Source organism: Sphaeramia orbicularis, chromosome 3 (genome assembly GCF_902148855.1).
Source record: "Sphaeramia orbicularis chromosome 3, fSphaOr1.1, whole genome shotgun sequence".
Taxonomy (NCBI): domain Eukaryota; kingdom Metazoa; phylum Chordata; class Actinopteri; order Kurtiformes; family Apogonidae; genus Sphaeramia; species Sphaeramia orbicularis.
The window spans coordinates 29,044,925-29,071,305 of record NC_043959.1 but is presented as its reverse complement, the minus strand read 5'-3'; the positions used below and the strand labels follow the sequence as shown (position 1 = coordinate 29,071,305).

The 26,381-nt window shown below is 38.3% G+C and overlaps 2 protein-coding genes across 2 annotated transcripts; one reads left to right on the top strand and one right to left on the bottom strand.

Annotated features, from left to right (window-relative positions):
• Positions 1–913: 913 nt before the first annotated feature.
• On the bottom strand, positions 914–9,730 carry ccne1 (cyclin E1). Its single transcript, XM_030121372.1, has 12 exons — positions 9,364–9,730; positions 8,786–8,836; positions 8,475–8,562; positions 8,141–8,203; positions 7,122–7,288; positions 6,773–6,908; positions 5,354–5,500; positions 5,062–5,157; positions 4,205–4,339; positions 2,901–3,012; positions 2,617–2,774; positions 914–1,997 (listed from the first exon to the last, which is right to left on the bottom strand). The coding sequence occupies exons 2-12, from the start codon at positions 8,797–8,799 to the stop codon at positions 1,812–1,814; spliced, it is 1,302 nt and encodes a 433-aa protein (XP_029977232.1). The 5' UTR covers positions 8,800–8,836; positions 9,364–9,730; the 3' UTR covers positions 914–1,811.
• A 529-nt stretch (positions 9,731–10,259) lies between these two features.
• LOC115410000 (uncharacterized protein F13E9.13, mitochondrial) lies at positions 10,260–26,365 on the top strand. The gene is made up of 6 exons (XM_030121400.1): positions 10,260–10,369; positions 11,031–11,113; positions 11,200–11,380; positions 12,533–12,683; positions 18,759–18,886; positions 25,683–26,365. The coding sequence occupies exons 1-6, from the start codon at positions 10,297–10,299 to the stop codon at positions 25,871–25,873; spliced, it is 807 nt and encodes a 268-aa protein (XP_029977260.1). The 5' UTR covers positions 10,260–10,296; the 3' UTR covers positions 25,874–26,365.
• The last annotated feature ends 16 nt before the right edge of the window (positions 26,366–26,381 follow it).

Below are 26,381 nucleotides of genomic sequence, written 5' to 3'. Positions count from 1 at the left end.
CATAGATTATGGAGGACTTTTTACAGATATACGATTCTCACAGGACACCACCGTCACAAATATGTATAATAATCTCACAGAATTTGATCCATTGTTGTAGATAAAGTAATTAAAATCAGTTCGCTACAAACATGTACAGCAGTAAAGCTATATTAATACTTCTCTAATGCCCAAAGGGTGGAAATTGGTAGTAAAATCTGATATATTCTTTGTACTGTGACGCTTTAGTATTTATTCACTTTTCTCAATTCCTTGTTGAGGTGAATAAATCCAAAGTGATAGTGTCACACTGACATCTAGTGGAGCAAAGCAAACATGCACTTGTGTGATTTCTGAATAATAGATTAAGAGATCTTAAACACTGATGCTGAAGAATAACTGAAAACACTCAACAGCAGCAGTGGAAGATGTATGCAAGTAAAAGCAACAATAATATACTGTAAAAGTAGTATATATATATATATATATATATATATATATATATATATATATATATATATATTTTTTTTTTTTTTTTTTTTTTTTTTTTTTTTTTTTTTTTTAAGTTATTTTGCCAGCTAAAATTAACAATATCAATGAAAATCTTATAACTGCTAATTACTCATCAATTTTATAAGTAATAAGGACAATCCAACTCAAAACTCAAGATTCAAGGATCTGTGGACACTGAATGTTTTCTATTTATAATGAAGACTTCTGTTAAGGGGATACATAACAAAATTAAAATAATAGTTTTGCAATGGAGCATCCCTAATAAAGCATTAATGTAGTGGCTTCAAATCATGTTTAGTTAGTTTAGCTCTACAGCCATAACACAGTGATTGTTAATTAGAAGTTAAATAAATAGAATAAAAAAACACTGTATGGGTTCAAATATGAAAAAAAACAGAAGTCAGATACAGTTTTAATTGAAAATATGTAGCAGCATTTTATTCTTAAAAGTCAAATAGAAATCTTACATTTCGGTAGTGGGGAGACAAACTGCAGGTTGGGATAAAAATACAAGTTAAATACAATCAATATTTTAGCTTCTTAAGCCTGGCTGGTTCACTCGCCTGTTCAGGTAGCCAAGCTACTGGTCCCCAAGCAAAACATGGCCATGTTTTGTCCACAAAATTGACAAGAGCAGAACCACAAAACTGAGCATCACACCATTTTATACAGACACACACACACACACACACACACTCTCACATTTGCCCCTCCATTAGCAAAGCCCACTTTTATAGCAGCACTTAGAGCCAAATATGACTCCAGGAAAAGTTTTTGGGCCATTGATAGATTAAAAAAAAAAAACACCAGTCACAATTAAGCAAACATGCACACACACACAAAATAATAATCAGGTAGAGACCCAGTAAAATGTCCTTTCAATTTGGCCTCTGCATAGAAAAATAAAAATGGCAACCACAGTATGTAGATGTGGCTGGTAGTTCATACAAGCATTAGGATGCAATGCTGTACATAATAAAAAAATAACAAAATCCTTGGGCCATGTCGACCCCAACAAACCCCCGTTAATGCTTTAAACTGGAGGGTTCAATGTTCAATGTAGCCAAGACACCTGGTGGACAGGGTTTCCGTATTTAGTCAGCGTGTGCACTCACTATTCAGACATGGAAAGAATCCGGATCGGACAAACCTGAATATTAACATATGAAAATTATCATTTCAATCAATCCATTGTATGTACTACAGTATGTAAAGGTACTGCATGGAGGCACCGCTGCTCACAGTCACAGAGACGATTCCTTAATGCGGATTACAGCCGTTATATGAGATCCTGTTGGTGAAGTTGGGTGTTTGTTTGGCTACTTTGGGAGGTTGGACAGGGGGGATGGAGTGCGCATCCTCGGTCTGACTTTCGGCACATCGGCATCCGCTCGACCCGCCTCTTCATTTTTCTCACTGCTCAGTGGCGGAGTCAAAACACCTGAAGGCACGGAACAGCTGTCGGGATGCTGCAGGTCCACGTCCTGATACGAGTTGGCCTTTTCCTGTACCACAAACAAAATACTGTCATTAAAAAGTTTGAGCAAACACAGATTTTTTTTTTTTTTTTAAACTTGGAGCTTTAACCAAGGATGGAGTCGTGTGCATTTAAGCCTTTATAGAATGTTATTACGCACACATTCACTGGCTATTTTGTGAGGGGTGCACAGCTCAAACTAATGCAGTCTAATCCAAAATCAAGCAGCTTAGAAAGTTTATCTTTTGTTAAAGTAACTGTAGAGGAGGATTTAATTTTGTCAGTTTGGAGGTTGTAGATTGTGCTGCCTTTGATTCATTGTGTTCTGACGCTGAGAAGTGCCTCTAATATTTAATGTAACAATAAAAATGGGTGGACAAAATATCATAATGTCTCTTTGTTGAACATGTTTAATGAAGGCTTTAGATTGTTGTTCTGATGACTCGTGCTTCATTATGTAAAGAGTAGCTTTAAACGCCTTTGTGTAGGAGGATATTTACTAAACTCCTGCGAAAATGATGGATGAAACCATCACATGTAGCTATATTGCTCTTACTATGCTCAGATTCCATGTTTGAATTATACTATCTGCCAAACTGCATCTCGATTTTCTCCTCATGACACATCTACTGTACAGTGTTGCTCACCAGCCATGTCAGGTAGGGGGCGTGTGTCTGGATGTTGTGCATATCGTCAGCAGGAATTCCTGTGAATGTTTTCATGGGTATCCCGCCACAGTCCCTGAGCGCCGTGGCGAATGGCACCATCCATCTCACGCATTCCTCTAGCTCTGCCCACTTCAAGGCTGTGTGGACAGGATGAGAAACAAAGAGGTCAGTGAAGGCACCACAACTGTGCTAACACCAGCAGGGAAAGCATAATCCAAAACAAGTATGCACAATTTTCCCTGATTTTTTTTTCCTTTTCGTACCCGAGACATTTTCCACCAGTTCCAAAGAGGAGAAGTGAAATAGGGCAGAGGCAGCGAGGATCCCGTTGGAAAACTCAAGGCAATGTACATCCAGCATGCAAAGGTCCAACAGCTGCAAAGACAAACATTTATTTAACATTTCACAAGCAATTAAACAGTTCTTGCTACACTAAAAACATTACAAACAAAAAGCAGAAACATCCAAGACCTTATTGCATTTCACTGAGTGTTGCACCAGATAAAAATTTATTAAAGAGCAGCGGATTTACAGCAGATGTAGCAGAAGTAACTGAATGCCACAGTGTATTGCTGCTCCATATTGCAGGCTGCGATTCTCACACAAATTGTTGCCATTTATAAATTCAATGCTGTGTATTTTCAGACGCCAACAAATTAAAAACGTAATCCTTGTCAGGTGCAAAACCTTTAAGCTCAAAGGCATGAAGCCACGTGAACATCTGTAGTGTAAGAACCATGAAATATCAGATGAGCCGCTCAGTTCACCTAACTATGAGCTGAAATCCTGTCGTGAGTCAAAAATAAGAATTTTGCCCCTTTATTTGAACAGAAGAGATTACAATATCAACTTTCATATGGCTCATTCTACTTTTGAGTTTGCCTTTTTATTTAGGTATGAAATGTCTCTTTTTATTGTAAAACACTTTGTAGCAATGTTTGTAAAGAATGCAACAAAATAAAGTATTATTTATTGTTTTAAAATACAGCTGGTCTAAAAGTATGTGGTGCAATCACATTATAAGTGAATAAATGTGTAGTTAATATTATGGATTATAAAAGTAAAACAAACTAACCACACATCGTATCATTCTTGATCTATTGAAGGTAGTGCAGGAGATGTTTTCCAGGAGCATTTTTAGTATATTGCTAAAAATCCCCAACACACCCTGATTGCAACCAATTAATTAAATGCTCCAACACAAAAATTCAAAAATGTAGTCACCTGTGGGATGGACAGGACTGAAAAAACACCATCCAATCATTTCAACCGGCCCATTGAAACGATTGAATGGTGATATATCTATCAATGAGTGATCAGTGTGAATCGTGAGGGGGGGGAGCAAGCATTGCGTATTCCGGTACTCTGGAGGTGTGGCTTTTGGGGGGGGGGGTCTGAAGAAAGGGGTTGGGACTTTTAAATTACATATTTTCATAATGTAGCTTGCTCGAACCGTTTTTTTTCCAGGATGTCCTACCCTACCTTTAATACACTTGAAATGTTCAGTTATTCTGCATCACTTAACAGACATGTAGTATTTATTCATCAGTGACTGAGAAGAACACACCTCTGAGATCTGGGTGAAGGTAGCTTGGGGGTATCTGGGGATGAGCAGCTCATCCGTTTCTTTCAGGTAGGCCACCTGCATGTAAACATTGAGCCAGGATATAGGAGTCTGGGGGCTCAGACTCCACTTCAGCTCCTGTGTAAAGAAAACCACAAGAGAGGCTGTACAGTTAGAGGCAGAACAGCAACAATATTGAGTGAACGGCAGAGTCTGAGCAGGTTTCAACAAGTTATGTTTAAGATAATCATGGATGCAAATTAAGACTTAGCATTTCACAAAAGGAAAAAGAATGAGTGACTTTTGTGACATTCCCAATGAGACTATAGAACAATGCTAGGTGGTTACTGGTGTTTTTATAGTAGCTTCATTCTTTTGTATTCCAACTTCCTGTGTAAATCAACTTGTTTATAGCCAAAGTCCCCTATTTGACTATTTTTTCACGAGATAAAGCAGACTTCAAACATTACTTTCAATAGGATCCAACCAAACACTAAATGTACCATCTTGAGTCAAATCTTGTTGAACTTGAATGTACCCATATTGGATTACATTAACATTAGAAACAAACTCTGTATGATAATTAAGTGACATTCAACTTGATATAACTTCACAAAAAAAAAAAAAAAAAAATTTAAGATATCTGAAGGCCTGAAACTCCTGGATTTCTGACTTAAGGGCCTGTGAAAACTCCACAAGTATGGACAAGTTATTTTCGCCCACACTGAACACATTGGCAGTTTAGACGCTGTTGGAGTCTTTCTGATCAGACAAGAAAAACATGACATCCGCCTTTAGGATGCATGTAATAGTCACATATGACGACTCATGGCTTAATGATGAGTATGTGCGTCAGTTACCTTTATAATGATGATTTCCATACTCAGAATCTCATCCTCAGTGCAGGCTTCATCTGTGACGTAAGCAAACTGGTGCACTTTGGGGGGATACATCTCCTGTGTAAAGCAATAAGGAGCACAATCAAACACCTGAAATGTTGGTACAAGTCTGTATTCACGGCATATTTATGGAGGATGTGTGTGTGTGTGTTCACAGTTTAAGGAGATCATCCTTGACTTGTTCAGCACTGTGCAAATTATATTAATTCCTTGTTCATATTCAAGACTAAAAAAAGTATAACTGACTCCATACCTCCACTTTGGCAGCGATGAAGAGGCAGGTGATTCCTATGAGCTGCAGCGTCGATTTGAAAACGTTTCTCTGTGTCGCCATGAAGCGATCGAAGTAGTCCTGAGCGAGGTGATACGTCTCCCTGTGAAGTTTGTACACCTCACTCACCTACAGCACAGAAAAAGAACATAGCTCCTATATTATTTTATTATACACTATTCAGAGAAATAAATATTAGGTAGTAGTAAATACAAAAACATTACTGCAAATGATCTTAAAGACTATGTTCATGGTTCATGGCACATTAAACTGACAATGGGATCAAAAGCGGTACTTCACCGTTTTTGAAGTTGACACTGCTCTATTAAATGAGAGCTTGCACCTATCTGATGAGGCCCCATATTACTTTCACACAGCTCTTAGCCTTTTGATTCTGCATCCTCTTCATATCAAAGTATTAATTGCTTAGAATATTGGTGATAAGGCTGTATGACAGATAGGGCCTGTAATGAATGTGACTAGGCCAAATCAGATGGGAAGATTTCTTTCGGAGACCAGCACCTGCATCAGATACTGCTGCTCATTCACCCTCTATAGACTTAGAACTCCCAGAAAAGAGTTTTTTTTTAACATTCCTCAGGATAGTGTTAAGTAATCCTTAAATCTGCACCGACATTTAACACCAGAGCCACACAATTATTCTACACTCATTCATGTCTCCGTGTGTGGTTGCATGACCATCCAGTTTGTCAATATTAAGATTTAAGCTCATCAATAGAGCAAAAACACTGTAGTAGAATTAATCTGTGCATTTTCACTGATAACTAAAATGGCAGACGCATAGAAAATTATCATTAATAATACTTGTTTTAGTTTGGGAAAAAAAAAAAAAAAAAAAATCCTAACTAATATACATGGTTTTTGTATTCATTAATTATCAAAGGCAGAGTTAGCCAACAGGTCTAATTTGTATCTGTTGTCCCTGGTCAGATATTGAAAGGCAGCTTAAAACATAAACAATGTAAAAAAAAAAGTAACCTATCAATTATCAAATTAGGATTAATAGGGAACTTTATTTATGGTTATTTTAAATTACCACCAAACATTATGAATGAGAATGGATCAAAAATGCCTTTGACTTCAACTGACTAGACATAAAATTAGCCAGAGAAAGGGAAAGCAACAAGAAAACAAAACAAAAAACCCAATCTACATCAGCGGCGGCCATCTTAGTTGTCATAAATCATTGTATTCAGCCTGCCCCATATTGGGGGGGGGGGGGGGGGGGGGGGGGGTAGTATAATCTGCCTTAACATATGAAATGTGTGAAAGTTGAAATTATTGATTTTTACACCATATTCTCAACATAAAAATAAACTTTTTATAAATATTTAGAATGGTGATAATCTGGCATCATTAGAGCCAGCATGTATTACAAACCTCCATGAGCCAATCCAGAAGAATTGCTCTCATTTTGGGCTGAAGATGTGGATGTTTCTCCATCATGTGAACATCCCGTGTGTATGTCTTATCCTTTTCCAACATGTTGTTCCACACCACATCCTTACTAGCCCAGCTGGTGACAGAGCAGATGAATGATGATCAGATGAAGTTAGAATTCATTATATCTTAGTCATCAACAATTAATTAAACTGGAAAAAATTGTTTCCAAGGTTTCCCTCTGAGTAGCTGGCTGACTTTGTGAGTTAGATACATAGAGAAGCAAGTATGGCTGCTCGCCTCAAGTCTAACCAGTGATTGGCAGCTACACAACAAGAGCAGTACTCACCAAAGCGCAGGAAGTGGAGCACAGTGCACAGGCGTCACAAATATGTTGTTAAAGTTGTAGAGAGGGAAGCCTGCATTTATTAGAGAGACTGGTTGGTCTTCTTCCTGATCAGGCGTGGGTATACATCTGTGTGGGCTTTTGTAACCAGCTTCAGGACTCAAGCCCAGCTTCACAAAACAAAGAGACACAAAAAAGGGAGAACTGGAGTGTGAGGTCAAATACTGTAGAAATGAAAAAACAATAATACACAGCCTGGCCAACCCTCAGTCAGAGAGCATAAAGATTGGACTGTGTTTCATTAGAAAGAGGTCATGTGGTCTGATGAGTCCGGATTGATCCCATTCCAAAGTGACAAGAGAGGTGGATGAAATGATTACCCATCATGCCTAGTGGCCACAGTACAAGCCAGTGGGGGCAGTGTTATGATCTAGGGCAGAGTCCTGCACGGGGTTGGGTAACCCACAAAAAAATGTGGGGATGGGTTTAAAAAAAACAAAAAAAAATCAGCTTTACAGGTACAGGTGGGTGTGAGTTTGGAAAAGTGGACCTGTGCAGTACTCTGATCTGGGGTTGATTCAGTTGGTAAGGTACAAGTTCTGCAACATTATGTGTAAATGAACTAATGTATACAAATGTTGTAGACTATATAGGTTTATCAAAACAATGCTGTGGTGAAAGTGTGCAGAAATCAAAGCTAAAGTTGATCTAACAAAAAATACATTAGATCAACTTTTTTGCTGAATTGAGTTAACAGTATTCTGCCTTTCAATTTGTTGTCACACAGCCTTGACTTAACATTATATGTCAAAATAAATAAATAAATGTTCTGACACTGCATAACCTTGACATAATGATAAATTGCAATTGCATACTGCAATTGAACCTAAAGACAGTCCAAAAGACTATTAGAATGTGAGACTTCTCTTTTTTTTGGCCAGGCAGTGTATATACAGAGATAAAACTGTAATGAGAGTGAAAACCTGTTACATGACAAAGTGTTGAGAGATAACCAGGCCTACCTCACAATCACGCTGCTTCTTCTTTGTCATCTCTGCTACCTCCTCATCCACATCTTGTAAAAACTGGGGATGAGAACATAAAACCACATTATTTCACTCTTTTATTTTCTAGGGTGTACAGAACCAGAGCTGGGGGATGACACTTTATTAAATAAATAGTAGACATAAATGTGGTCACTGATAAAGCAACAAGTTGTACTTCATATGTACTACTGTGCTACTTTGCAATTTAGATGTTCAATATCATTTTGTTTTGGTGTCCATTCATGTAGCTGGAGCCAAGTTGAGGTGTAGCTTCTATTAGGCTAATGAGAAAGCCTTTCAGACTACTTACAATAGCAACATCTGCCTTCCTCTTTCTCGTTCGTACTGTATTTTCCTTGTGCGCCTCGGGAGGAACAGACTTGGGTTCTGTCTCTTCCCTAAAACAAAACACAAAGAACCGAAATGCAGTTACACATCTTCACAGCAGACATACATGTTAATACTTTTGGAAACATATGCCAATATTAGCGAAACAAAGTCATATAGCAGTAAGCTAGTTAGCCGGATAGCTAAAGCCCATCAGGTCAACTTTCTTTTCCGTCGTCACACACTTTGATTGACGCCTCACTTGGGCCATAAATGACAAAATATTCCACTCACCGTTTTCCTAGCATTATACTTAAAGGCTTGGGCTTCAACTCTGGAGTAAACCTGTGAATAAAAAAATAGTTATAAGTTGTATTTTTTGGGGTTTAATCACACACACTCCCAACCCCCACTCTCTGCTCCCTCCCTCTGACAAAGCCCAGCTCAGCCAGGCGCGGGGAAATGGAAACGGTACGCAATGTTAAAAGTCGCCAAAATGCGCCAGAAATTACCTCTACGACCAGAAAACTACCGGATGACCAAGAACAAACGCTATATTTAACACTCATGGGTGCAGTTTTGCGTATTTTTAAGGAGAATAAGACTATTTTCTTGCTTGAACATGGGACAGCTGGCTTGCCAGATAATGGCCGAACCTGGCTCAGCTGGGACGCCTATTTTTCTGAATTCCCCCATTTAACAGTCACAGAAACAACGACGGATATACATGACGTTTAAGTTTGAGCAGCTTCATTCATTATTCACATGCATTATTTGATATAATTAGTATTTCAGCCAACTTAGCTCCTATAGGTGCAACAGAGCTAATAAAGTTTAGCTAGCGACAATAAAGTTCAGTGTTGTCCACTCACCTCAAGATACTGCCCTTGAAGTTCACTCGTATGCACGTCTAGAAGATAAATAATAATACTGTAAGAGTTGACCGCCTGTTGTTCGAGCTGGAGGATGTTTTCTGCGCGTTCAGGCCGGGCGGCTAGTTCCTCTGAGCTGGCGCCTTGTAGGAAACAGATGACTGGAAGCATCAACGTCAGGGAGGAGGTGATTTAACTTGGCGCTAAACCTCCAACTCCAACATCGATTTACGCTCTTATTTTACGTCCTTTCACCACGGTTTTGCAGATGTTAACACTCCGAATTGATTTCAACAGGTATACCCGATGTAAATTGCGCTAAAGTAGACAGAAAAGTGGGTTTATAATTTTGCCGGCAGTCAGGAGGTGTGGCGGCAGCAGTGACAGCTGTCGGGGCGGGACTTCAGAGGCGGAAGTGGATGAGCAACCGCGTGGCTAGTCTGTCAGATGTAAACAAAGCCGAAGTAGCTCGGATTAACAGAGAAATACAAATCGACGCGGCCAAATTCGACAGAAATAATAACGCTTTCCAGTACTACAAAGTCTAAAGATGGTGCTCAGGCGCTGTCACCCTTGGCGCGTTTATTTTTTAACGCAGAAATCATGTTAGCTTGCGGATGTTTCTGCCGGGGCGCCCTTTTACAGCGCGGGTTGCCAGATATGCCCCGTCCACCTTTTCCACCAAACAGTTTTATATCAAATACAACACGAAGCTATTGCATTTTTACCTGTCTTCACTTAAACCACGCAGATTGGACGAAGGAGCGTAAAGCTACATATCTTTACCAACTTTTTACTTCATTATTTACATTAAAAACAACTTCTTTTGAGCAAATGACCCTTGATCCGTCACGTGATGCTCATGTTTGGGAAGAAACAACCCAAACGCTAGATTTGTCCTCTGCTTCTTGATTCCTTTAGAAAAACGGCAACATGAAGTTTCTGGACCTTTTTGGACGACTGAAATCTGTGGTCATTGGAATGATACATGTTAAAGCCTTACCAGGTAAAATAGGACCTATGAAATGTCTGTCTTATGCTAAATGTATATAGGAGCTAAACTGTCATATAGTAAGTTATCAGTGGTGGAAGAAGTATTGAGGTCCTCTACTTAGGTAAATGTACTATTACCAAGGTACCCCAAGACAAATAAAAGTAATCAATAAAATGTCCCTAAAGCATGAAAATTAAAAGTAGTCTTTGTGCAGTAAATTTGTTTGCAGACACTCTATTGTATATGTTGCTGTTGTATATGTTTGTGGATTCATATTACTGTTGCATTAGACTGCAAAGTTGGGATCATTTACGCCATATTGCTGTAGGTCATGTAATCTATAGCCATGAATTGTAGTTTATGAGATCAGTATAATAGAAGTGGTAGTAACAAAGGAGGAATACTGTAAACATGGTTTTCATTTGATATAAGGGAATGAAAATGTGTAATCTGAGGAGTAATTTAAGCTGTCAAAGAAATATAGTCGAGTAATAAATAGTGTATCTGTCTGAGATGTGGTGAAATATGTAAAGTAGCAGAAAAAGGAGTTCCTCAAGCAAAGTAAAATTGCAAATGTTTGTTTAAATACAGCTTGTGAGTAGAAGTGCTTTGTCACATCCCACAACTAGTGATATCTTCTATGTCCTGTAACCAAGTCTGTCCTCTGTGTCAGGCACTCCCCTCAATGGTATGAAAATGTCCCAGATCACTGAAGAAGCATGCAAAGAGGCAGAAATCTACCATGACATGGGGATTGTAAGTGGCTTCACATTGTGTGAATTCCTCAGATATTTCAAAGCTTTCTAAAGCCAGTAAGAGCTCCTTGTTAACCCTTCTTTTAGGATGGTCTGATCATCGAGAACATGCATGACATCCCCTACTCATTCTCTGTGGGCCCTGAGGTGTGTGCCTGTATGACTGCTGTTTGCTCTGCAGTGAGAGGCCTCTGTCCATCTCTGCCACTCGGAGTGCAAATACTGTCCTCCGCTAACCAGCATGCTTTGGCCGTCGCTCTGGCTTCAGGTTCTGCTTTTAAGTTCTATGTAAATGTAACCGTGGTCTTCATCTAATTTCCAATAATGAGCAAACGCAACCTATTATAACAAAAAAACACTTGAATCACTGCATTTTTTGTGTCTACATTGAACACATTCTCAGTGTAGTTTAAAAGGGAAAAAATCTTATTTGAGTCAGGAGTTAGCAAACTCAAAATCCAATCAATAAAACCAGATTAGACGAATGTGAGTGAGTTTCTTTGACTTAACATTTTGAGTTTTGCTGTTCATAAGATCAACACCACTGCAGTGAAGTAGAACAGTGGGAGAGTCATGAATCACAGCAGCTTTAAAAGTGTTTGTTTGAGGTTCTGGCTGCCAAAAGTTTTATCAATATTGTGAATGTTTAATGGGTGTGTTCAATAGTTGCATGAAAGATTAGAACTGTGTTTGTTATTGGCTCAAGCACGTGTTTTTCTAAACTTGTGATTTACAGGGGTTGGACAAAATAATGGAAACACCTTAAAAAATCAACAAAATATAATTTAATATGGTGTAGGTCCGCCTTTTGCGGCAATTACAGCCTCAATTCTCCGAGATATTGATTCATACAACTTGTGAATTGTTTCCAAAGGAATTTTAAGCCATTCTTCAGTTAGAATACCCTCCAACTCTTTTAGAGACGTTGGCGGTGGAAATCGACGTCTTACTTGAATCTCTAAAACTGACCATAAATGCTCAATAATGTTGAGGTCTGGGGACTGTGCCGGCCATACGAGATGCTCAACTTCATTAGAATGTTCCTCATGCCATTCTTTAACAATTCTAGCTGTATGGATTGGGGCATTATCATCTTGAGGTGAAGGTGTTTCCATTATTTTGTCCAACCCCTGTAGATAGCAATCAGGTCACATTTTACAACAAATTAATATATGAAAGCTTCACAGACCTTTTTCTTGTGCACAGTGTAAACAGATTTTCCACTTCCACTGTTAGGTCACACTTGATAATTTAGGTGCTTTATCAGCTACTCTGTATATAGTATGGAAAGATAAACTGCATACCTTCTGTACAAAGGTCAGCAATTTGCAAGGTTTTGGCAGATTGTCCCAGTCACAGCCAAAACCTACAAACATTTGACACAGCCTTAATAATGTCACTGTATATGTTATTGTCACAGGTCTGGACTTCATCAGAGCAGAGGGTTTTGTCTTTTCTCATGTGGCTGATGAAGGCCTTCTGAATGCATGTGCCGGGGATTTACTGAGATACCGCAAGTATATCGGAGCTGAGCATGTGCAGATTTTTACTGACATCAAAAAGAAACACAGGTATGACCACCTGCAAAGTGTATGATCCCCAATACCTATAAACAAATACACTATATAGCACAATATAAAAGCTGGAAGTCATTTTTTGTTTCAGATGATTTTTTTATCAATCAGGGAATATTTCAACCAAACAATTATTATTTTAGTCTAGCCTTTATATTCAAACAACAAACACATGACTAACAATTTGTATACAATTCATGAAGTATCCAATCCAATCCACTTTATTTATGTAGCACATTTAAACAAGAACGTTTCCAAAGTGCTGCACATAGAATCATAAAAACAATTCATTTCATTCATTCATTTATTTGTTTCGAGCAGAAGGAAGAACAAAACTTTTATGTATTATTAGCAGAGCAAATACATTAATGAGTAGAGGTGATTAAGACAATGTAGCACAGTGTTTTTCAACCTTGGTGTCAGGACCCCATGTGGGGTCACCTGGAATTCAAATGGGTCAACTGAAATTTCTAGTAATTGACAAAAATTTAAAAAAAAAAACGTACTAATAAAAAATATATGGTGAGTTGACAGACAGTCACAATACATGAAAGACATGACAAGCTCTGAAGCTGAAACTGAAGCACTGTGGTACTGTTTATCTTTCAAATGTTCATTGTGGTCGGTTTAAGATGCTGCAGCTCTTTCATAATTCATAGTTTGAGTAAATCCAAGCTGGACTGACTGTACATATCCTGACCAAGGAAAATAAAATTCTCACTTTATGCAGTAATCTACACCTGGCTTTTCTGCCTCCGTCCATAATAATATACATTATATAGACTAAATGTCATCTAAAATTATTTTTTATTGCAACATAGTATAGCAAACTATTACATGACCGAAATCAAAAAAAGCAAAAAAAAAAAAAAAAAAGTTTCCGTTTTAAGTGTCTGGGGGGGCCAGAAATTTGCGATGTTAAAATAGGGTCATGGGCCAAAAAAGGTTGGGAACCACTGATATGATAATTGCCATGTACACTAGTAATAAAATAAATTCGATAAGTATTGCTGAAAAAGGAGTGGAAAGAAAAAAACTTATTAAATCCCACCTCCAAGTCACATTTATACAACATAACACGTTAGTTTTGCTTCCTTAATGATAAAGTCACATCTGTTAAGAGTCCTAACAATGTAAATAACAGATAGACAATAATGACATACCAACAATGGTAATGGAAGTGACACATACCAACAAAGGTAAGAAAGAGCCAAGGATGTAATAAAACAAATAAAAGAAAATACACTAAAAACAATAAATGAGTACATGAAACTACAACAATGCTATAATTAAAACAGTAAAATCAAATAGTTAAAAGTAATGAAATAAATAAAAGACACAGAGGACCACAGTCTGAACACACCAGTGGTCAGTGGAGTTCACAGCAGTCAGTACCAAGCGTGTCCACCATTAGTGTCTTGTAAAGCAGTACATCTCCAGCACATAGAGATCATGAGATTGTCAATAGTGGCCTGTGGAATGTTGTCCCATTCCTCCTGCAGCGCAACTTCAAGCTGGCACATGTTTCCTAGAACCGGAACACTTAGTCTGACCTGCAGATCCAGGACATCCCAGAGGTGTTCATGGGTTGTGACATCTGTGGCACTGTGAATTGTGACAAAAGTGCATATTTAGGGATGGCCTTTTATTGACTCTGGTGCAAGGAGTGCCTGTGTATTAACCACGCTGATTGACCGACTCAATGTTATGCTTTGTGCAGTTTATGGATGGAATAACTCAATGAGTGAGTAATCTCACAGGGAGTGGTAAATGAGAATTGGTTCACCGGAACTGGGCAAAACAAATCATTCAGTACACCTATCAACACTATTAGTGGGCATATGTTATGGGCTAGAGCAGCAGCCAAGTCTTCAGTACTCATTCTACTGGACTTATCAGCAGCATTTGACACTGTCAATCATGATATCCTGTTATCCATACTCTGGAACATGGGCATCACAGGCCACGCACACTCCTGGTTTCAATCTTACCTTACTGGTCGGTCCTTCAGTGTGTCCTGGCTAGGGCACACATCAGCAGTTCACCGCCTCACCACGGGGGTCCCCCAAGGCTCTGTGTTGGGCCCCCTCCTTTTTGCCATATACACCACCTCACTCGGTCAGATCATCCACTCACACGGCTTCTCATATCATTGCTATGCTGATGATACCCAGCTCTATCTGTCATTCCCACCTGATGACTCCACAGTCTCAGTGCGGATCTCAGATTGTCTCTCTGACATATCTGCATGGATGAAAGCCCATCACCTTCAGCTGAACCTGTCCAAAACTGAACTGCTGGTCTTCCCAGCTAAGCCAACCATACAGCTGGACATCTCCATCACTATTGACTCCATACCTCTGGCTCCTACCAGTGTAGTACGTAACTTGGGAGTCATGATTGATAATCAGTTGACCTTCACGGATCACGTTGCCTCTGTCACCCGATCATGCCGTTTCACTCTGTTCAACCTAAGAAAGATCAGGCCATACCTAACCGAACAGGCCACCCAGCTCCTGGTGCAGACTATGGTTATCTCCCGTCTTGACTACTGCAATGCTCTTCTAACGGGCCTCCCAGCTTGTGTTGTCAAACCACTACAGATGGTCCAGAATGCAGCAGCGCGTCTGGTCTTCAATCAGCCTAAAAGGGCACATGTCACCCCCTTACTCATTGAGTTACACTGGCTACCCATAGCTGCCCGCATCAAATTCAAATCTTTAATCCTAGCCTACAAAATTCTCCGTGGGTCTGCTCCTGTCTACTTAGGTGCACTAATAAAAGCTTATGTCGCCCCACGACCACTCCGCTCGTCTGGGGAACGTAGTCTGGTGGTCCCCAGACCTTGTACAAGACAATCCAGGCTCTTTTCATGGGTCGTTCCACGTTGGTGGAACGCTCTACCAAGTGCTACAAGAACAGAGTCATCCCTGCCTATCTTCAAGAAGCTCCTGAAGACCCAGCTCTTCCGAGAGCACCTCCTGTCCTAGCACTTTCAAACATTCCATTTTAAATATTCTAATAAGGTTTTTCCCAGGACAACCACAGATTCTTTCACGATTATCTCTGGACCTGCTGCGGTGGTCCGGCCTCTTCCCTGCCCTCATCATCACCACTCACTTATCCTCAACCGCCTCCATGTGTCTCCCCCTACTCCCCCCTTCTCCCCCTCTCCCCCAGTCCCTATCTCTATCGCTCTCTCTTTTTCCCCTTCTCTACTCTCTCTCTTTAACCCCAACTGGTCAAGGCAGACGGCCATCCTCCAGGAGTCTGGGTCTGCTCGAGGTTTCTGCCTGTTAAAGGGAAGTTTTTCCTCGCCACTGTCACCAGTCACAAGTGTTTGCTCCAGGAGGATTCTGTTGGGTTTCTGTAGAATTGACTTAGAGTCTGGTTTTGACCAACTCTATATATAAAATGTCATGAGATAACTTTTTTGTGATCTGGCGCTATATAAATAAAATTTGATTGATTGAGTGATTTAATTGGTTTTCCCCTGTAAGTCGCTTTGGAAAAAAGCGTCTGCCAAATGCGTAAACATAAACATAAACATAAACATATGTCATTATAGGTCAGTTTAACTTTGTTCCTGCATTTATATTGTTGTTTGATGCAATTTTCCCACAGTCATACTGGACCTAACCTTAACTCCTAAGTAAGCTCTTCCTCCAAAGGTTTTTGTTTGCAATCGCATCTTTTTTTTCTTCATCCCATCTTGTCACAATTATATGTAGTACAGTCATAGTGAAACTTGCAGTACTTGATAGTTTTTGGCATCACAACATTCCATAATTACCCAGTATTTATTTTTTTTACATTTTGAGGGAAGAGGGAATACATAAAGGCATTGTTGTAATTAAAAGTATGCAAACTAATGTAATGTGTATAGGACTTGTAGCTATATTAACTAATTTCCAAAGCATGTCCCTGGTTAGGCTTTTCAATATCAATCACTATCAATATCAATAAAATCTATGTATGTATGTATGTATCTATCTGTCTGTCTGTCCGTCTGTCCGTCTGTCTATCAATTGTCGCTGTAATGATAGATACAACCCTATCTATCTGTCTGTCTATCTGTGTTCTTTGATGTTATCATATTTTATCTTCAACTGCTAATGTTTGACTTGATTCATTTGGTAATCTTCATTGCTATTGTGTAATTTTTTAAACTCCAATAGATTGAAAATTAAGCATTTACCTCCATTTCTCTGTGCTAAAATGAAGGTCAAATGAATAAATCATACAATCATTCATTTCACATCTCTTTATTTAAAATGGACCCTTATTATATATGGAAATGATCATGTGGTCTGTTTTTACAGAGGATCAACAATTTATTTAATATCATATTTTATTGTTATTTATTTTTGCTAGTTTTTATGTTGTTATGCATTGCAAGAGAGTGTGGGGCTGTGTTACTGCACAGCTGAGTAACTGTATTCTCTTTGGGATTGATGATCTATCTATCTATCTATCTATCTATCTATCTATCTATCTATCTATCTATCTATCTATCTATCTATCTATCTATCTATCTATCTATCTATCTATCTATCTATCTATCTATCTATCTATCTATCTATCTATCTATCTATCTATCTATCTATCTCACAAAGTATATTGTGATTGAAATGATAAGTCAGGAAACAACAATTCTACCCACTTTTCTGGATTAACAGGTGGTTTCAGGCAGGTAACGGTTAACTACATGAATAACAGCCAAAATTACTGACCAGGGTTCGGTTTCAGTCAGACATAACTGTACTGGTCTAATGTACTGGAAAATCCTGATATGTTTTGTAATGATAAACACTGAGTCTTTGAAAAGTGCTGCACTTTATTACAGTGGTGTGAAACAGCATCAGGTCATCTGTCTTTAGTATTTAATCTTTTGATCTGGACTGAGAGGAGAGAGCTACAGAATTAAGGTGTGTATTTACAAAATCTGATGTTTTCCCCCTGATTTAAGCTCGTGCAGTTTTAATTGTGTTATTAATTTAACATTCTCATAGATGGAAACACTGAAAGAAATGAAAACGATGGAGATATCCAGATGTAACATAAATACTTGTGTGTGATTGATTATTCTTCCTTGTGGTTAACTTTATGATCTATGGTTTAAAAAGTTAACTCTGTAAGTAGAAGTAAGATGCTTAATAAACGCTTCTTTTTCTTAGTTTTCAGCATATAACTGTTTTACTCCCATGCTGGCTCATTAAAGCTTTCTAAAGAGCACTTGTCAGCAGTTCAGGGTTTTGGATGAAAGTAGTATTGAATCAGAGTCAAAGTCCTCCTCCAGAGACATGGAATGACTTTAAACAATATGCAAAATTCAGTCATATTTGTAGCTGCCGCTTCTATATAAACGATTGAAGTAACAATACTTTTTTAAAGGTACAATTGACAAATGATGGGACCGCTTTTACTTTGTTTCATATCCTCACATCGCATTTATATTCTTTGCGCTTGACATCTTTTTTTGTTTGTTTTTGTTTATTATTTTTGTGACATTCTGTGCCCCAGTTTTGTGGGATGGATTAAATAAAATGGTTATTGTATGTAGAAGATGCTTGCACAAGAGTACTGAAAGAAGAAAGAAAAGGTAATTTTGTAAATATGTCCTACAGGTATATCATAACACATAACAAAATTTTCTATTCTTTGAATCTGAGAAGTTTTTTTTTTTTTTTTTCATTAAAATGTCAATGGATCTCAAATTGGGACATCTCATCCATCTTTCCAGTTTGCAAATGTTTGCAAATACTTATGTCGAAATATTGAACACATGATGTTTCATACACTAAACTGTAAAAGTCAATTTCTGATGTAGGAGCAGTGATGGCCACACATTTCTACATTACCTGACGCAGATCAAAACTAGCTTCAAAATATTTTATATTAAATATCCTGCTGCTATGCCTGCTTGTTGAACTTAGGTTTTAGCCCCTTCAGTAGCTGAATATTAAGACATCTTATTACAGTAAATTATTCTGCAACAAATTAAGTTGGATGAATGACATGTTTTATTAAATGTCAAAGTTATGGAAATGTTGCTTTTTCACCACCCAACAGCTCACACGCCCTAACATCAGATGTGAGCATCGAGGAAACAGCTCGTGCTGCAGAGTTCTTCCTCTCAGACGGACTCATCATCACTGGATCGGCCACTGGAGTTCATGCTGACCCACAGGAGCTCAGAGGTATTATTACTGCACAATCTCCATACTCAAACAACCAGGAGTAGCTGGAGATTTGACTGCACATAGGCCCCTTTTTCTGTACAGGTCTGCCATTATAGCTGATTGAATGTATGCTGGAAAGAGTCATTCATCCACGTACTGTCAAGACATATACAGTCAGGTCAAAATTTGTTATTTTGCCTCTGTACATCATCATAGTGGATTGGAAATGAAAGTGTAGACTTTTATCTTTAATTCAAGGAGTTTAACAAAAATATGGCATTAAACATTTAGGAATTACAGTAATTTTAAACAAAATACTTCCATTTTTAGAGGCTCAAAAGTACACTGAGCAAAAATATAAATGCACCATATGGCACTTTAACTTTTTAATAGCAATAGGTGTTGCACAATATTGTTTTTTTCTTTTTTTATGGGCTCAGATGGCTGACAGGCAGCTGTCTGTACCGATACGGCAGCAGCTGACACCAACTGTACTCCCAGTCATCATTGCCCGTTTTTCTGACACCTTTGCTTGTGTATCCTATTTTATTTGGACATTTTACCAGGGAATATCTCACACTACTTTTTTTTTTTTTTCTATTTGTCTTGTCCAGCGTCCTTACAGCAGAATGGTAGTCTGGTTCCTTTTGGTGCTGAACAAATTTGCTTTGCCAAGGGTAACTTCATAAAGTATATGAAGCGCCCTCTGATATTCTACTGTGTTTATTATGGGTTTTGTTGAACCACATTTCGATGCTGGACCTGACATGGGGGGTGGGTGGGGGGTGGGGGTAGAAGAAGGGGAGAGAACAGGAGAGAAGAAGGTGGCGAAGACCCTCACAAGAAAGTATCAACAATACAAACAGTAACAACCATGGAGACAATTATAATGGTAACAATAACTACAACCAGAACTGAGTAAACTGGGCAGAAGAGAGAGAAGAAAACAAAACAAACAAAACTACAAAAAAAAAAAACAACAACAACAACAATGAAATGCATAAGACCTATGAAATGATGAATGTAAGAAAAGAAAGCATGAACAAAATATCGTATACCACGTTCACACAAATAATACCTATAACAAATAATACCAGTAACAAATCCACACAACATCAGTTGTTCACATTCACGTGCTGTGACAGAGTGAACAAGGCAAACAGACTGAGGTGAAGAACACAGGCATGCAACCACAACCGCACTCCCTCCAAGAATCAGGGACTGACTGAGAGGGCCCCAAGGCCCGGCCAACCAGCAGACACCTCAGAGAGGGGGGATCCAGCCCCCCCCCCCCCCCCCCCCCGAGAGGCAACAGTGTGCCCGCCCCGAAGATGGTCGAGGGAGGCCCCCACCAGTTGCACAATATATTAAATTGCACACAGTTTATTCTGTTGATCACTGTGGTACAGATTACTGTCAGAACATGATAGTGGTGTCTTGCATTCAAGGACATTCGTGTAGACATGGTGGGGGCCGGTTGAAAGAAATCACAACTCCACATCTCATGTGTCCACCACTGGCTTCCCATAGAGCAACACATTGTCTTCTCATCGAGTTGACAATATTGTCAGTTGTGGCTGCTATAATGTTATTCCACTCCTCTTTAAGAGCCACACAGAGCTATGGGATATTATCCGGAACCATTCCCGCATGATTTGCGGCATCTGTGGCATGGTGATCTAAGGAAATGTGACATTTTGAGGTGTCCTTTTATTGTCCCCAGTATAAGGAGGGCCTGAAAACTGTTCATGCTGTTTGAGCAGCGTCTGGACATGCTACACCTGTGTTGTGGATGGAATCACTAGACCACTGAGTAAGTGCTGACTCTCAGAGATGGACTCAAAGTTTGTTTATAAGTCAAGAGAATTAACCACGTTTCAGAATTATAAGACATCATGAGTTCATTTTTGGGCCGTGCGTCTCAAGTTACACAAATACTGTACTTGGTGCATTTATATTTTTGTTCAGTATAATTAGACAACTGACCAAAAAGCAGCTTCATGTCCAGATGTGTTCTGTTCCTTCCTTATTCTATAATAAAAGAAGCAGGTAAATGGTCTAGAGTCAATCCCAAATATTGCATTTACATTTGTAGCTGTTCCCTTGATTTCTCAATATGAGGTCCATAGAGGAATTATTGTGCAAGTGAGGAAGGCCTTATTCAGCTGAAGAAAACAAAAACAAAATAAATCTATCAGAGAAAACTTTAGGAGTGGCCAAGGTAACGGTGTGATACATTTTTAAAATGAAAGAATGTGCTGGTGAGCTCAACAACACCTAAAGGCCTGGAGGAACATGGAAAACAACTAAAGTGGATGATTGCACAATAATTGGTTGATGAAGAAACACTTTTACACCATCCAGCCAAGTCAAGAACCCACGTAAGTAGGTTGGCGTATCATTGTTGACTAATTTGCACTACAATAATATATACATGAACATATATTGTTAATAGATGGGATCCCTGTACATATCCACTCGCTGTATAAAAACTCAAATTTGCACTTTCTAAACACATTACAATATAAAACCCACTGTAAATAATATATACATAAACATATATTCTAATAGAACGGATCCCTGCACACATCCACTCACTGTATAAAACTCCACTTTGCACTCTGTACATATTACAATATAAATCCATTGTAAATCTCGTCCCATTGTTGTCCTTGTCTCTAGTCGAATGTTTGAGTATATTTTTATATTTTGGGTTCATGTTGAAACATGTGTTCAAAGAAAAACCAAAGCCAAATTCCTTGTATGTGTTCATGTACTTGGTCAATAAAGCTGATTCTGATTCTATAATTAAGAAACAACTCCTACCCCCAATTACTATTCCTTATGATCTCTATATAACGATTATTATTTTGCATGAATATCAGTATAATAATAATAATAATAACAACAATAACAATAATAATAGTAGTAGTATAACAATATCATACATCCTTTTTCCTATATACGCTAATATGTTAATACCCATTTACAACTTATCCTTCCAGATATTAATAAAAACTACGAAGCAAAAACCCTAGTTAGAAATAGGGTTGAAAATGGACCTGTGGAGTTTAATTAATGAAGAATTCAGACCCAAGCATAGAATTGACAGGTTATGTAGACCACAGGGAAATTTTTTAAAATGCATAATTCCATTTTTAAAAAAAAGCTAAATATCACTCCTTTAAACAGAGAAAAAAAAAACCCACCACATCCACTTGTGTCAGTCCCGTGTCTGTCCAGCAGAGGGCACCCTCACCTGTACTTAGACCATATGACAGGTATCAGATGGAGGAGGCTGTTAAATTAAAATAAACCCTCATGTGTTCAAGTCCTCCAGGATGTCACCGCTCACATCCATAGGGTACATGGGGTCACAGAAGAGTCAGATGAGTAAGAAAAGGACAGGAAACTTTTCCTATGGCCTCAGGAGATCTCACCCCTACTTATCACCTATGGTAGATATCAGTGTCCACCTGCGTCATCAAAACACCAAATGAGGGGGACATGTTTTGTATAGAAGTAGCTCATAATTCCAGTAGAGGTCACGGCTTGTAGAAAAAAATGTCATGTCGCACTGGGGCACTGTGTCTTTTTCCTTTAATTTGTCACCCGTCTAGACTGTCAGCAGTGCTCAGCGGTCCTGTCTTGGTTGGAATTCAGTTTATATTCATACCAGTAATCAGCAGTCACCCAATATGACACAGTGCATCTGAAGCCGTGCTGCAGTCTGGCTCAGTTTAGGAATGTTGGACATGCAGTGTCGCACATGCCGCCTATCTCTCACACAAACTCCATATACAGTAAAACAACAATGGATAATGACTGAACCTTACTGTAACATCCACTGGGTGGCAAAATTTCCTTCCACAAGCCTTTAAAAGTAGCAAAGCTGTACATTTACTTCTGCAAGACATACACCAGTACTGTTTTACATTGATATGTAACCTACTGAAAGACTGGGTTTGGTGTCTTTTAGCTCAGTTTTATTTTAATAGCGCACAACTTTAATTTCTTTGAGTCCCAGCTCTGTTTTTTCATTCCCAGATCAGTTTCCCAAACACATTTACAGCATGAGCAGTTTTTCTTGGCTAAAAATAACCCTACTGTACACTACCTGCTGAGGTTCAAACACCAGACAGATAAAATTAGTAACGACATAGTGAACATAGCAGAGGATTTAGTGGCTGCAGAGAGTATGGCGGAGACCAAAACAGAACTAAAGTGAAAATTACACATATACATTCATTTATTAGTATATTTTTGTTTCATTTTGCAATTGATGTATTTGCTTAAGTAAGTGCAGTATTTTTTGCTGTATTTGTATATCTGTGTAGTTTTTCTCCAAAGGGACACAGTTATTTATTTAACAGGAAAGACTGACTTATTCAATTCTCATGTTACAATCTCCAAGTACCCAAACAATGACACCAAAAGTGAAGTTGCAGGGGCTAAACTTTTCAGAAGATTTAATTTCACTGCAGATATCAGGTTATTTTACTGTCTGGTGTCATGCAAAATATTCTCTGAACATTGGACAGCAATATTACCACCGTAACTCTGTGATAGGTGTTAAATCTGTAACATATGATTAGTTTATAAAGCAAATAATGCAATGTTATTGGAAATTAAAACCAAACACTGTGTTATTTTAATGATCTGCACCTCCACCAGCTACAAATGGTTTAGAATTTAATGCATAAGCAACGGTAGTTGTATATGATTAACAGTATATTTTAGGGTGTTACATTTGTCCATCTGTGTGTTTAGTACTTTACAATATACAGTCACGGAAAAAATTATTAGACCACCCTTGTTTTCTTCAGTTTCTTGTTCATTTTAATGCCTGGTACAACTAAAATACATTTGTTTGGACAAATATAATGATAACAACAAAAATAGCTCATAAGAGTTTAATTTCAGAGCTGATATCTATCCATTTTCCATGTTTTCTTGATAATAACCAAAATCGCTTCAGTTCTTACATCAATAGCTATGGCATTGTACTGACAAAAACAGTGCTTTTAGGCATTCCATGTTTTCTTTTCTGTCTGTTTTAGTCACTTGATACACACAGGAGTTAGTACTTGATTACATAACCATTGTTTTTGATGACTTTTGATGGTCTAATAATTTTTTGCATGACTTATATACTGGTAGTACTAAAACATTTTTGTTAGTTGCATTGAATATATTTACTGTATGGCATTGCTATTTGATTTTTTTTTCCTCTGAATTCTAAAATGGTGACCACAGATTCTACGAACAAAGGCACCAGGTTGGAAGCATGCCTGTTAGACCATATTTCTTCTGGGGGTCAATGGGTCTGAAGTCTGGACTATGCCCCCTCTCACAACAACATTAAGCCTGCTATTTTAAGCAGAGTCTCCAACACGACAGTCAAGTCTGTAACCTCTTAACGTTCAACGAACACGCTTGTGCTGACACATACATGCATGCATTCTCCTCTCTCTTGTTAACGCAAACATGCAGCCGCCGGTCAGAGTGATACTGGAGCACACATGTCTGGTTAGAGGTCGGCTTCTACTGTGTCCAAAGTTCACCGTCTGTTTCACATACTCGCTTCCATTACTCCCTTCACAACATCTCAATGTAACAGTAAGGTGCACTAACAACATTTTTACTTTATGCTGAATCATTTCTTGTAAATATGTGCTCAAGATATAAGAAGTGCAATATAAGTCAGTGCAGTCAGACACCGCTGGGCCACAGCCAGGGTCGTCATTGTTCAGCAGAGACACCATTATTGAGTCATAAGCAGACTTTATGATATGAGGCTCAGCATGTTGGCTTCGACAGTCATTAGTGTATTACACAAATAAAAAAGTCCAAGTTGTCCAAGTTTTAAGGTCACCAACCTCCTTTAAGTGATGCACATTTAGAGAAAACCAACAGTTAATAAAATGTAATAAATTACTTTAAGTAATTGCACTTGTTTACTACATTGGTAACATGGCACTAGTTATCTACTGTAGTGACTATTTGTCATCAAAATTAAACCAACTAAAAAATGACTGAACTTAAGACTTAAACACAGGGGTGTCCAAACCTGGTCCTCGAGGACCAGTATCCTGCATGTTTTAGATGTATCCCTCTTCCAACACACCTGATTCAAATGATAAGTCTATCATCAAGTCTTGCAGAAGCCTGATAATGACCGTCAGGCATGCTGGAAGAGAGAAACATCTAAAACATGCATGTTACTGGCCCTCAAGAACCAGGATTGGACACCTCTGCTTTAACAAAACTCAAATAACCACTAAATGCACCATGGGTTTGTGGTTTACACAGTCAAAAAAAAAAAATTTCCATATTCATAGATGTTTTTCAGGTTTTGCAGGCAAACAACTATTTAGGATTTTAAGGCCTATTTGCTGCCTCTCCTGCTCGTCCTGACTGACTGACTGGTAAAAAACCATAGGCCCACCCAGGTGCATGCTGGTCTCCCTTGGTGCTGCCTATTTATGCCCAGGTACCCATGGTCAAAACCAATAAGAAAAACAAAATAAAAGGTGCTAAACACTAAAGAATGAAAGTAATAACCATGAAAGTCAAAAATATATTCTAAATATTATACAAACAAAAAGGTAAACAATCAAAAATAAACAATGAGCAAAAAGTATTTATTAGGAAGCAAAAAAAAGGAAATTAACTTCGAACAAAAAACTAAATAGACAAATAGCTCCTACATCTATGATCTATTATCTCAGAAGTAGCCGCCCCATCTTTGCAGTTGAAGTCCTGTAGTTTGTGTTTTGATGTCCGTTGTTGTTTTCTATCTATTTTTCTACAGATGTTTCCCAGTCTGTGAGGATCCCAGTACTGATAGGCTCTGGAGTCACATACGACAACCTTGAGCACTACCTTGATGCCAATGGAATGATCATCGGATCTCATTTCAAGAAGGGGGGCCACTGGGCCAATGAAGTCGACCGTGAGCGAGTAAAGCGGTTCATGGGAAAGATCCGTGAACTACGACAATGAGAATCTGTGTAGTGAAGTTAATTTTTTGTGAGTTGAAAACTGGATGGTGTCCTCAAGAAAGAAACCATAAATACATGTGTCATATTACAGTTCAAGCAAAATAAATGCAGCTCACATTTTAAGAAAACAAGATTTATTTGCATTTTTTTGTACATTTTATAAATACACACACTTAGAAAAAACATAGTTTTCAACTGTATTTACACTCAAGTTTAAAATGAACAATATATGTAACATGGAAAATGTGAGTACAAAATAGTAGACTCAATACAAAACACCCATTATTTTTGTAAATCAAACCCTTTGCAGAAATTTCCATTTGAAACAAGTACAACTTTTCTTATGAGATTCACAGAGTTCATTTGTGATCACACTGTACAGCACACTGTGGTATGACACTAGCTTGTAACTTGTCACAGGAAAAGTTAAAGCCAAGGCACATCATATAGTACACAATGAATACATCAGAGAAGAGCAAAAACTGTCATTTGGAAAAAAAAAAAAAAAG

What these genes read in the sequence shown, in the direction of transcription:
- ccne1 (XM_030121372.1), bottom strand. An exon ending in AGAAGCAGCGTGATTGTGAG is followed by an intron (nt 7,289 to 8,140) that starts GTAGGCCTGGTT and finishes TGTTTTGTGAAG; the next exon opens with CTGGGCTTGAGTCCTGAAGC. An exon ending in TGGAAATCATCATTATAAAG is followed by an intron (nt 4,340 to 5,061) that starts GTAACTGACGCA and finishes TTCTTTACACAG; the next exon opens with GAGCTGAAGTGGAGTCTGAG.
- LOC115410000 (XM_030121400.1), top strand. Translation starts at nt 10,297, where the DNA reads ATGAAGTTTCTGGACCTTTTTGGACGACTGAAATCTGTGGTCATTGGA. An exon ending in ACATGTTAAAGCCTTACCAG is followed by an intron (nt 10,370 to 11,030) that starts GTAAAATAGGAC and finishes CCTCTGTGTCAG; the next exon opens with GCACTCCCCTCAATGGTATG. An exon ending in TCTACCATGACATGGGGATT is followed by an intron (nt 11,114 to 11,199) that starts GTAAGTGGCTTC and finishes CCCTTCTTTTAG; the next exon opens with GATGGTCTGATCATCGAGAA.